This window comes from Xyrauchen texanus, chromosome 47 (genome assembly GCF_025860055.1).
Source record: "Xyrauchen texanus isolate HMW12.3.18 chromosome 47, RBS_HiC_50CHRs, whole genome shotgun sequence".
NCBI lineage: Eukaryota > Metazoa > Chordata > Actinopteri > Cypriniformes > Catostomidae > Xyrauchen > Xyrauchen texanus.
Genome location: NC_068322.1, coordinates 6,571,305 through 6,583,346, shown reverse-complemented (window position 1 = coordinate 6,583,346; position 12,042 = coordinate 6,571,305). Strand labels below are relative to the sequence as shown.

The 12,042-nt window shown below is 38.7% G+C and overlaps 1 protein-coding gene across 1 annotated transcript in view; it reads left to right on the top strand.

Annotated features, from left to right (window-relative positions):
* LOC127638897 (serine/threonine-protein kinase WNK1-like) overlaps positions 1 to 12,042 on the top strand; it is an 87,010-nt gene that overhangs the window by 45,052 nt on the left and 29,916 nt on the right. Inside the window, exons 6-9 of the mRNA XM_052120630.1 lie at positions 5,057 to 5,145; positions 7,599 to 7,818; positions 7,901 to 8,201; positions 8,292 to 8,476. Of these exons, the coding sequence (XP_051976590.1) occupies positions 5,057 to 5,145; positions 7,599 to 7,818; positions 7,901 to 8,201; positions 8,292 to 8,476 (795 nt within the window). The remainder of the gene's footprint in view (positions 1 to 5,056; positions 5,146 to 7,598; positions 7,819 to 7,900; positions 8,202 to 8,291; positions 8,477 to 12,042) is intronic.

The window sequence follows — 12,042 nt, the reverse complement described above, 5'->3', positions numbered from 1 at the left end:
CTATTCACCTGGATTTAAATGTTACATGTCTTTTTTAGCCATTGTGATGTAATCGTAATTAAAGGTCATTTATAGATGGACAATTCTTTGGTCAAAGAACAATTGTGGTGCATGACCATGAGGGTATATATTAGTCCGAGACAATTTTTAGAAGTGTGGAAAAGGCCAGTTCTGTTGTTCCACTTTAAACATTTAATCAATCTTACCCTTCATTCATGGCCTTTGGCATTATTTGTTGAGGTGGGGGGAAGGAGTCATGTGTTTTTATTCTCGTTCAGGTTAATTGGGTGATATGATAATGCTGGAGTTTGAAAATACTATATGATTAGGCAAATAATTTTGGGAAGCCAGTGAAGGGCTCATCATTAGGGAGCAGTATGGATCCCTGATGGTGACTCATGGTCTCTATCTTTAAAGATTAAAGTATTCTCGCTGTGTAATACCAGTTTAGAGCTGCTTAGATTACTTAAATACCTTTTGACATTCCATTGTTGTTTTCTCCAAGGTGGTGATGACTATCTTTGATATTTCCTACCGGCTGCCTTACCTCAGGGTATAACCTTTGTCTCTCTCACCAACCCAGTCTTTTACCAAAAATCCTCCCACACAAAAAGTTGTCAAAAGACTTTAATCAGAGTAGACACCATGTTTAATTTGACACAAAATTGAATGTGACAATTTATGTAAGAAGAGTTTTACGAACGGTTTACACAGATATTTCTCCCACTCATGTTGCATGAATTAAGCCCAATATGTGTCATACTGCGGTGCATGGCACAAATCATTCCTCAGACAGAATATTCGAAAATGCATCTTTCCACAAATTTTCAGTGGACAGAAATGTCAAAAACATGGGATGTGAAAATGTAATATTTCTTAAGACAGTATGGCCTACTTTTTCCTCACAGCCTTTTTTACATTTGTTTTATATGAAATATACTGCTGAATATATATATATATATATATATATATATATATATATATATATATATATATATATATATATATATATATATATATATATATATATATATATACACTCACCTTAAGGATTATTAGGAACACCATACTAATACTGTGTTTGACCCCTTTAGCCTTCAGAACTGCCTTAATTCTACGTGGCATTGATTCAACAAGGTGCTGAAAGCATTCTTTAGAAATGTTGGCCCATATTGATAGGATAGCATCTTGCAGTTGATGGAGATTTGTGGGATGCACATCCAGGGCACGAAGCTCCTGTTCCACCACATCCCAAAGATGCTCTATTGGGTTGAGATCTGGTGACTGTGGGGGCCATTTTAGTACAGTGAACTCATTGTCATGTTCAAGAAACCAATTTGAAATGATTCGAGCTTTGTGACATGGTGCGTTATCCTGCTGGAAATAGCCATCAGAGGATGGGTACATGGTGGCCATAAAGGGATGGACATGGTCAGAAACAATGCTCAGGTAGGCCGTGGCATTTAAACGATGCCCAATTGGCACTAAGGGGCCTAAAGTGTGCCAAGAAAACATCCCCCACACCATTACACCACCACCACCACCAGCCTGCACAGTGGTAACAAGGCATGATGGATCCATGTTCTCATTCTGTTTACGCCAAATTCTGACTCTACCATCTGAATGTCTCAACAGAAATCGAGACTCATCAGACCAGGCAACATTTTTCCAGTCTTCAACTGTCCAATTTTGGTGAGCTCTTGCAAATTGTAGCCTCTTTTTCCTATTTGTAGTGGAGATGAGTGGTACCCGGTGGGGTCTTCTGCTGTTGTAGCCCATCCGCCTCAAGGTTGTGCGTGTTGTGGCTTCACAAATGCTTTGCTGCATACCTCGGTTGTAGCGAGTGGTTATTTCAGGCAAAGTTGCTCTTCTATCAGCTTGAATCAGTCGGCCCATTCTCCTCTGACCTCTAGCATCAACAAGGCATGTTCAGCCCACAGGACTGCCGCATACTGGATGTTTTTCCCTTTTCACACCATTCTTTGTAAACCCTAGAAATGGTTGTGCATGAAAATCCCAGTAACTGAGCAGATTGTGAAATACTCAGACCGGCCCGTCTGGCACCAACAACCATGCCACGCTCAAAATTACTTAAATCACCTTTCTTTCCCATTCTGCCATTCAGTTTGGAGTTCAGGAGATTGTCTTGACCAGGACCACACCCCTAAATGCATTGAAGCAACTGCCATGTGATTGGTTGATTAGATAATTGCATTAATGAGAAATTGAACAGGTGTTCCTAATAATCCTTTAGGTGAGTGTGTGTGTATATATATGTATATAATTACACACACACACACACAGAGTGCATCCGGAAAGTAACGTGATTTTTAAAAAAAAAATTTTTAAACATTTGCTAAGATTTCAAACAAACTTCTTTCACGTTGTCATTATGGGGTATTGTTTGTAGTATTTTGAGGAAAATAATGAATTGAATCCATTTTGGAATAAGGTTGCAACATAACAAAATGTGGAAAAAGTGAAGGGCTTTGAATACTTTCCGGATGCACTGTATATTTACCTGCTGAAGTCTATTTAAAGAAGAGAAACCTAAGCCATTTCTCAAGCCATGTCCTCACAAATGCGTTTTAATTTGAAAACATATTGTTTTTCCTACATTTACACCTATAATCCACTATAGAACGTTGTTTTGATCTACCAAAAATGAAGACTTCCGAAAACTTTCTCTTTTACTGCATACTTTAGAAAATGATGATGTTTGGAAACTGTAAACAGAGTTTTCACGTGAAAATGGATGTGGTCTCAATCTGCTTTACTAACATATTCTCTGTGGTGTAATGTATCATAGAAAAGAAGAAAGTCAGACTGGGAGATTCTGGAGTGAAAATAGTGAGTATAGATTTAAGTCAAAATAGTGGTACAGCATAGAGTGCTTGTTTCTATTTGTCAGCACTCCTGAGATTGGTGGTGGCCATATTGGTTATCCATTTCCACCTGCTGGCTTAAAGTGCAGGCCATGTCCTGGGTATCGCCTCTCAGGCTCCATCTGCCTGTCAGGAAAACTGCCGCACACCCTGCCTGAAGGCTTTTTAATCTCTTGAAATTCAATCGCACAGGCACAACAGTTCGTAGAGAGAAGCAATTTAAGCTTTACGCAATCAGAAAACATTTTAAACTCAGTGTACCAGGGTTACGCACACGGACAGATGTGTGACTTTTTCCATTTTAGCCTCTGTGAGTCCTCTGTGTAATTAGAGCATTAAATATGATGAAACGTCCAGATTTGTTCTCTCTATCGAAGCAATAGCAGTCTCTTATCTCAAAGCAGCATGGAGTGGTTTTGGCTTGACCGTTCTACCAAAGTGTCTATGAAATTGAAGCCACACTGGTGGGCAGGTATTTTGGCAAGCTCACCACAATGCAGATGTTCCCTTTCTTTGTTGTTGTGATTAAATTAAAGCCAACAGGCTTTAGAAATCCAGTAATCCAAAGGTGAAAAGCATTGCAGTTTGACAAAGTGTTCCCATTTATATATTGGATAATTGGTTTGTCGTCAACTATGACGTCAAATTTATTTCACTATGCAAGTACTTTCGGTGATTGCGCTGCTGCTGTTGATGAGAAGTTTTGCTATTACTATTTTATGGCATGAAGCCATAATTCTTAACATTTTTACCGGCTGGATGATAAAGCAGGTGAAATCGCATAGTCTTCCCATTGAACAACCCAAGCCTTATCTAGCAATCTAGAATGGCTCTTTTGACTTTTTACATGTTTAAAAATCACTCTGAATGTCTTAGCATGAGCAGTAATCGCAATACATTTCTTCAGTATGCATATGTATTGTAACACTTTGTTGCTTATGGAGATGGACAGAGAATGAAGTTCAGGATTGTTTTTGTTCCCTTTTTTTAATGTACACCCCCAGCTGTTCCAAGAGCCCTCCTTTCTATGCTTTGTTAAAATACTAAATAATTGCTTCTAATTTTCTTCCTTTTGTTAAGTGGTAAGAGAGCAGGGAACAGCATGTATCTGGCTTTAAGGGACCCATTCACTCCAAACATCCGTAACAAGCTTTTTAAATCACCTTTTTATTGGAATACTTTGCCTTTCTGACTTAATTCTATTATATGCTCCATCATCTTTAACTTTGTTTGGCACTGGAATTTGAGGGGGGGGGGTTACAGACTTGTATAAATAGGCAATGTCGAGACAGTGGGATTTTGGTAAATGGCTCAAGCAGTCCACTCCATAAGGCAACACTGTGTTCCAGGACTTGACTTGTAAGTTTCTTGCACTCTTTTGATGGTTGTTTTGACAGGCTAACTCTATGTAACTCTATTTGATGCTGAATGATTTTGAAAAGGTAATTTTCCATTAAAAATTTTTTTGAGTTTATTGAATCTAATTTTGAATCTATTTGTTTAGTGAGCTGGATTTGTAGAATATTGATTTTGTTGCATGGTGGAGTTGTGTTAAGTCACTGTGTTGTTTTGTGTGTTGTTTTTCAATTATTAATCTGTTGGACACTTATAAGATTAGGTGTTAGATTGCTATAAATCCATTCTGAAAGCTAATTTATATTGAAACGGTGAGAGTTAATATAATTAAGTCTGTTGAAGTGACCCTTGTGTGACTAACTTGAAGTGATCGGTTGACCCTTAGGTGACTAACTTTTGACCTATAGTGGTAACTGAATTAAGTATGAATTTTAATAATGTTTAAGGGTGAAAAAAGCCTTTTATTTTGTAATATACCAAAGAGCTGGCTGGCTGCTTGATTGCTGTTACTGTGTGGACATCAATGAATTGACTTGATCTATAAAGAGATTCTATGTCAGGCCTTTTTAGCAACCATTCAAAACACCTTAACAACCGCATAGGAATGTTTTCTTCAGAAAATCTTCAAATCTAGTCTATGTCTTTTACTGCCATAGACATGCAGTAATAACTATACACAAATATACCACTTAAATACTACATCAAGCAAAATATGTAGTTTTATTGAATCCCAGTGGAGCTCCAAAGCAGTTTTTTTCTTTTCAAGGTAAGATAGACTTGGTGATCTAATGCTCTTTTATGTTTTTAACCTGCAGGGAGTTAAACCTGGCAGTTTCGACAAGGTTGCCTTTCCAGAGGTGAAAGAGATCATAGAGGGATGTATTCGTCAATACAAAGATGAAAGGTAATGTGCCTATTACATACACTGCCCACACACCCACATAGTATTAATGGAACTCATCTAGTCATACCTCAGTTCTCTGAGGTGTGTGGCATGTGCCTGCCGACAGATATGCGGAACTTGTGCTGATGTTACGGTATATTGGAGGCTCTGGGTGCATGGTCCTCCATGTGAAATGTGCACAGTACCTGCCGATAAGCTCTTTCCCACATGCTGTTCTGGAACAATTCCAGCAACCAGCCTTTCACTGAAACAGAGCTATAATGCCACTCAACCAACAGAAAGAGTACAGTCTTAAAGGGATAGTTCACCCAAAAATGAAATTTCTCTTATTATTTACTCACCCTCATGATATCCTAGATGCATATGGCTTTCCTTCATCAGAACACATTTAGAGAAAAATATAAAAATATCTAAAAATAGAAAAATAGCTCAGTAGGTCCTTAAAATGCAAGTGGATGGTGATTTCTCTTTTGAAGCTCTGAAATAGTCAGCATAAATGTCATCCATACGACACCAGCTGTTAAATGAATGTCTTCTAAAGCAACAGGATTGGTTTTGGTGCAAAAAAGAAAAACATTTAAGTACTATTTTTAACTCTAAATCATGCTTCCGGTCGGCAGCGGTACATGCACATGATGTAATCGCATTGGCATTTGAAACACATGAGAACTGAGGCACATGCATCACAGTCAGAAAAGCAGCACGGTTTTGGCTTAGATCTGTATTTATCTGTTTCTTTATTCACAGTGGTGCGTTTGTGTGCTTATCCTGGATGTCTCAACAGATTGGAGAACGTGAAATTACGTCTGTATATTGGCAATGCGAATACGTCACACAAGAGACCATTTGGACTCCACCCTCTCGTGAAGTGTTGGATTATAGTTAAAAAGTTCATCCGCACCAAATGTGATTTGTATCACTTTAGAATACATTAATTTAACCACTGGAGTTATATCGATGACTTTTATGCTGACTGTCTGTCATTTTTGGAGCTTCAAAAGAGAAATCATCATTCACTTGCATTTTAAGGAAAATATTTTTTTGTTTTTATTTAAATGTGTTCTGGTGAAGAAAGAAAGTCATGCACACCTGGGATATAATGAGGGTGAGTAAATAATGAGAGAACTTTCACATTTGCTCTGTCCTCGCACCTCAGCTAAAACATGAGCTTTAACAGACAGACTTTGTGAAAGTCCTTAATTAAAGTAATAGTTTTACTTTAATTCTGAGTTTTGCTTGAATACATGAAAAATATTAAATAGAATATCCCAAAAGTGCAGTAAGCGTAAGATGAGAAAACCTCTCATGTTTCACTAATAAAACATTACAAAAGTGGATGTCTGCTATATCTAGCTGTTTAACAATGCTTAAATACTGCAATACAGGACCTGGATGTAACCATACAAGATTTCACTTAAGATTTATTTTTCTGTACTTGCAGGTGTCATGCATCAGTGCTTTTTAAATGTACAGTGATTGTCAGTTTTATTTGGATATCGTTTTTCACGATACAGAAATTAGTGAATTACAAATCTCCCCAATGAGCAATCTAAAGGCAACTGTGACCAGGAAAAACTCTTTGGAACCTTGAAGTGGAATCGTGGAATTTGTCTCTATGACTTTGACGCAACATAGTCATACAACTGCGAATCAGAATCAGAATGCGCTTTATTGCAAAGTATGCTTAAACATACAAGGAATTTGTACAAATACAAATCCGTTATATACAGATGCAAGGGAATGTATCGCATAAGAGGTAGGGTATGTTGGATAAATATAAATAGATTAAGCTCTGTATTGCACATAATTATTGCTCAATGTGTCAGTTTTAACTGTTCATGAGATGGATAGCCTGAGGGAAAAAAACTGTTCCTGTGCCTGATGGTACTGGCGCTCAGTGCTCTGTAGCGCCGGCCAGAAGGCAACAGTTCTAAAAGGTATTGGGCTGGGTGAGTGGGGTCCAGAGTGATTTTTCCAGCCCTTTTCCCCAATCTGGAAGTTTACAGTTCTTGTAGGAAGGGCAGGGGGCAACCAATAACCAGCTCAGCAGTCCGAACTGTCCTTTGTAGTCTTTTGATGTCCAATTTCATAGCTGAACCAAACCAGACAGTTATTGAAGTGCACAGGACAGACTCAATGACTGCTGAGTAGAACTGTATCAGCAGCGCCTTATGAGGACAGACTGGAGAGATCTGGGCTCAGAAACCCATCAAATTGATCATGAGACAATTAAATAAAAGGCCTCCAGGTCACAATAATTTGAATTGTTGCTTAGCTTCTTAATCCATGCTGAATACACCCCATTCATTGACTTTTGGATTGCTCTGGTTATTTCGATCTTGGCCAACCCCAATGTTTGTTAACCTTGTGCCTTTAAATGAGTTCATTAAACTTATTTAACATATCTAGCCTTGTTTGCTTGTAATACAAATTTAGCTTTTTTTCCTTGACAGATACGCCATCAAGGACCTTCTGAACCATGCATTCTTCCAGGAGGAGACTGGGGTGCGAGTGGAGTTGGCCGAAGAAGACGATGGCGAAATGATCGCCATCAAGTTGTGGTTGCGCATTGAAGACGTCAAGAAACTAAAAGGCAAATACAAAGACAACGAAGCCATTGAGTTCTCCTTTGACCTTAGCAGGGATGTTCCAGAAGATGTGGCTCAGGAAATGGTGGGTTTTTTTCTATGAATCACTGTTTGTTCATGCTGGACATGTCTTTTGAGATGATAACCTATGTTGTGTTATAATACAGGTTGAGTCAGGCTATGTTTGCGAGGGCGACCACAAAACCATGGCCAAGGCCATCAGGGACCGCGTGTCCCTGATCTGCCGCAAGCGCGAACAACGACAGCAAGTGCGAGCCGAGCAAGAGAAGCGTAAACAAGAGGAAGAACAGAAGCAGCTGTCCAGCGAGTCTTTGAAAAACGTGTCCAGTTCTACAGGAACCCAAGGTTCTGTGCAGAGTCATTGCGGATCCCAGCCCCTCACACCTGGCCTTGTCCAGCCTGAATGTGAGGAGCACGAGGCAGACCAGCAGCTTCAGTACCCTCAAGGTGGAATGACATGCTTTATTTGAAAGCCTTTTGGAACAACTTTTCATTTGTCCTTTCCTGCTTAATTTCGAGAGTTGTTTCTCTCCCCAGCAGCTGATGGGACTTTTGACAGTGGTCAGGGTTCTTCTGTGTTCTCAGAACCTCACCTCAGCCAGCTCAACATGTCTTATAGCTCACCCGCAACGTCACAACTGCAGCAGGTTCCTGGACAGGGTGCCTACCCTCCCACCTCTCAGGCTCCCCAACAGCACACCGCATATCCCCAGCAGCCCATGGTAAGTCACAAAATAATAAATCATTGCAATGGCAAGAGTCTTTCACCACCTCACTGAGATAATCGCTGTAGGTTTAATCTAGTAGGTTGCAGTGATTGCATTCTTAGTTTGCTCCCGCAAGGCTGTGTTTTGCAGCTGTCCGCCTACTGACCAATTTCACTATGAATAAATTACAACTGTCCAGTAGCAATTTTCCAGCCAAAACAGTGACCAGTGCATCACACATGTTGTAAGAACATTAATTGAAGCTTAGTGCTATTGAAGTTCAGAAAGCAGCTGGGATTTATATTCCCTTTAGATGCAAATGAGGCCTACGCAGCTCTAAGTAGATTTCCACTGATGGAGATGGTCCTTGCACTTATAACTTAAAGGAATAGTTCACCCAAAAATGAAAATGATCTCATCATTTACTCACCCTTATGGCAATCCAGATGTGCATGACTTTCTTTCATCTGCAGAAGATTTTCTCATCTCTTTTGGTCCATATAATTCAAGTGAATAGTAACCAGAACTCAGAAGGTCGAAAAAGGACATAAAGGCAGCATAAAAGTAATTCATAAGACCAGTGGTTAAATCAACGTCTTCAGAAGCGATATTATAGGTGTGGGTGGAAAACAGGTCGATATTTAAGTAATTTTTATTCAAATGTCTGCTCCCTGCTTATTCAGTCTCAACTTTAACTTTCACATTCTTGTTGTTTTTTTAATGATTCACATTCTTCATGCATATCGCCCCCTACTGGGCAGGGAAAATAATTTCTAGCACAAAAAGTAAAATAAAGTCTTAAATATTGATCTGTTTCTCGCCCACACCTATCATATTACTTCTGAAGATATGGATTAAAACACTGAAGTCATGTGGTTTACATTTATGATGCCTTTTTGCTTTTTGGAGCGTAAAAGTTTTTGGCACCCATTCACTTGCATTGTATGGACCTACAGTGCTGAAATATTCTTCTAAAAATCATAATTTGTGTTCTGCAGAAGATATAGGCAAAACACGTTATACACGTCTGGTGAACGATGAGAGAATTTTCATTTTTGGGTAAAATATCCCTTTAAGCCTTGCGCACACTACAAGAAGCCCTTCACCCCTTTCATGGATTCCATATTGTAGGAACACATCACAAACCTGCTTAAAGTAGACACCAGACAAGACACAAGACTCTGTGTAGCCTTGTTTGTGAATCAAATGAATCATGAATGGTTGACGTACTGATGTTTGACTTTAAAATGTAAATCTTTGTGGTTGCATGTGTTATCTTTGGAACTGAAGTTTGATGACGGTTTGATGACACTAAATGAATGATGCATGACAAAGGAAAGCAAAACCATAAGCCTCTACCCTATAAAACAGCCTGCGATCTTCAGTTTGTTCACTATTTCTCTTTCTTGATGGCCAAGTATATCCTCACTTCCCATGTGCACTTGAGCTGGCACTCCCTCTTCATCCTTTATGCATTTTTTTACACATATTTTGTGCTACTTTTTGTTAGTTTTGTGTTTTGTTTTGTTTTTTCCTCCCAAAAATATTTTCCTCAGTTTTTCAAGGCAGTGCCATGTAGCAGTGTATCATGCTGTGCAGACTGGCAGGCCTCCATCACTTCCTGTTTCTCTCTAATGCCAAGGCTGTTATGTCCTGTCCATACAGCCTGGGCACTCAAACCACAGAGCTGTGAATCTTTTTTTAAAGAGCACTACAGCACCATACGTTTTTCTTTTCTTCTCACTCATTTCTTTTTAATTAGTTTGCATCCATTTTCCATAAAGCCAGATACACTTGTTTTTCTACAAACACACACACCTAACTTTGGTGTCAAAGGTTATAAATACATTTTTCAAGTTTTATCCTGTTGGGACTTCTTTCTATGTTTTTTGTTCCCAAAGTAAACAAATAAAAGGTTTACAAATACCGTTGTCTCACTTGAATTGTTTGACTTGAAATGAATTGATGTATGAAATGGTGACACTCAAGTCAAACCTGGAGCCTGCACAGCACTGATAACTGTTATTTTATGTTTATTTTTGTTCTGTGTTTATACCTAATATGCTATTTTTTTATCTTTATGGACATATTTTGTACATATGCTGTTCTTCATCATCATAAAACATTTCAAAGGACTGATGTCCTGTAATGTTTTCATGAACTTTGCTAACCTTGATTTGTATCAGTTACATCTACTGGGTAAACTGTTAATGCTGTAGCTTTCTGAACATCGTTTGGGTAATGACAGATTTCATCTTCAGTAGTGTCATTGCATCAGATTCATCCTTGCCCACATACATTTTCCAGAAATTAAAAGGTTTTGAATCAGGTTAGATGAGCAGTGCTTTAATCTCACAATCTGTAAATAAAAGCTGTTCTCAATTCATGATTTATAAATCAGGGTTTGGCCTTTTATCACATGTGATTATATTATATCATAAATGTTTTGTTACTGAGAAACTGTTAGTCACTGTAAACTATTTTTCACTTTTGAAATCTCATTGTTGAGTCATCAATTCAAACAGGCTCATTATATTCTCATGACTCGACAACAGACTCATAATCAGAGTCACAATCTTTGTAGATCAGGAGTTATGTAAATTTTTGCACTCAACATCCATTGTAGATTGCTTATAGTAGATTTCCGTGTTTTCATATGCTCTTTTACATTATATTTGTTATTATAGTTTTCTTTTGGTTATTTGTTTTTTGTGGTATTTGTGTTCCATTGTGGTTAATAGTCGGTTCCTATTTCGCCTCCAGCCTCCTCCACCTCTCCACCGCCGTTGTAGTCGTAGCATGTCTGTATTTGTGGTCTTTTCTACCACCTTTCCTCTGTCATGCCCTCCAAAGCCACCCTTCACCCCTCTTCCGGTCCCATCAGCTCCGCTCTCACCCGACTGGGGAGGCCAGATGGGGAGAAGTTTGCAAGATGTCTGTCCAAAGTGCTGGAGAGTGTCCTGCCCCTGCACTCTTCCCCACCCCGCCACTGTGCTAGCCTCCCAACAATCTTTGCCAGTCCTGTATGTTAGTGTCTCCCAGTGAACCAGGGGCTTCCTGTTGAGCTAGGCTTGGGTATAGCTGGGTATCTTTGAAGAATATATTATTTTAAAGGGCAAGCAATCTTCCAGAGTTTTGGACCAATAATCAAATTGAATGAAAATAAACCAAATTGTGACAATTTCAGATTTTAGTTAAGGATCATAATCAAGTTGTTGTAAGAGTGAATATTTACACTCTTGATAACAAAAGAAAAACTGCAATATAATAGGTGAAATTGCATCTTCACATCTTGATTGTCCATGTTCAGCTGTATTGAAGGAATTTTCCGGGTTCAATACATGTTAAGCTCAATCAGCATTTGTGGCATAATGTTGATTAGCACAAAATCTATCTAGACTTGTTTCTCCTTTTCTTTAAAAAAGCTAAAATCGAGGTTCCAGTGAGGCACTTACAATGGAGGGGGCCAATTTTTGGAGGGTTTAAAAGCAGTAATGTGAAGTCAATAAAGCACTTACTCTACATTAATTCTTCTATCAAAACTCATGTTGTATTTGAGCTGAAAATGGTTTAAAGTGTCA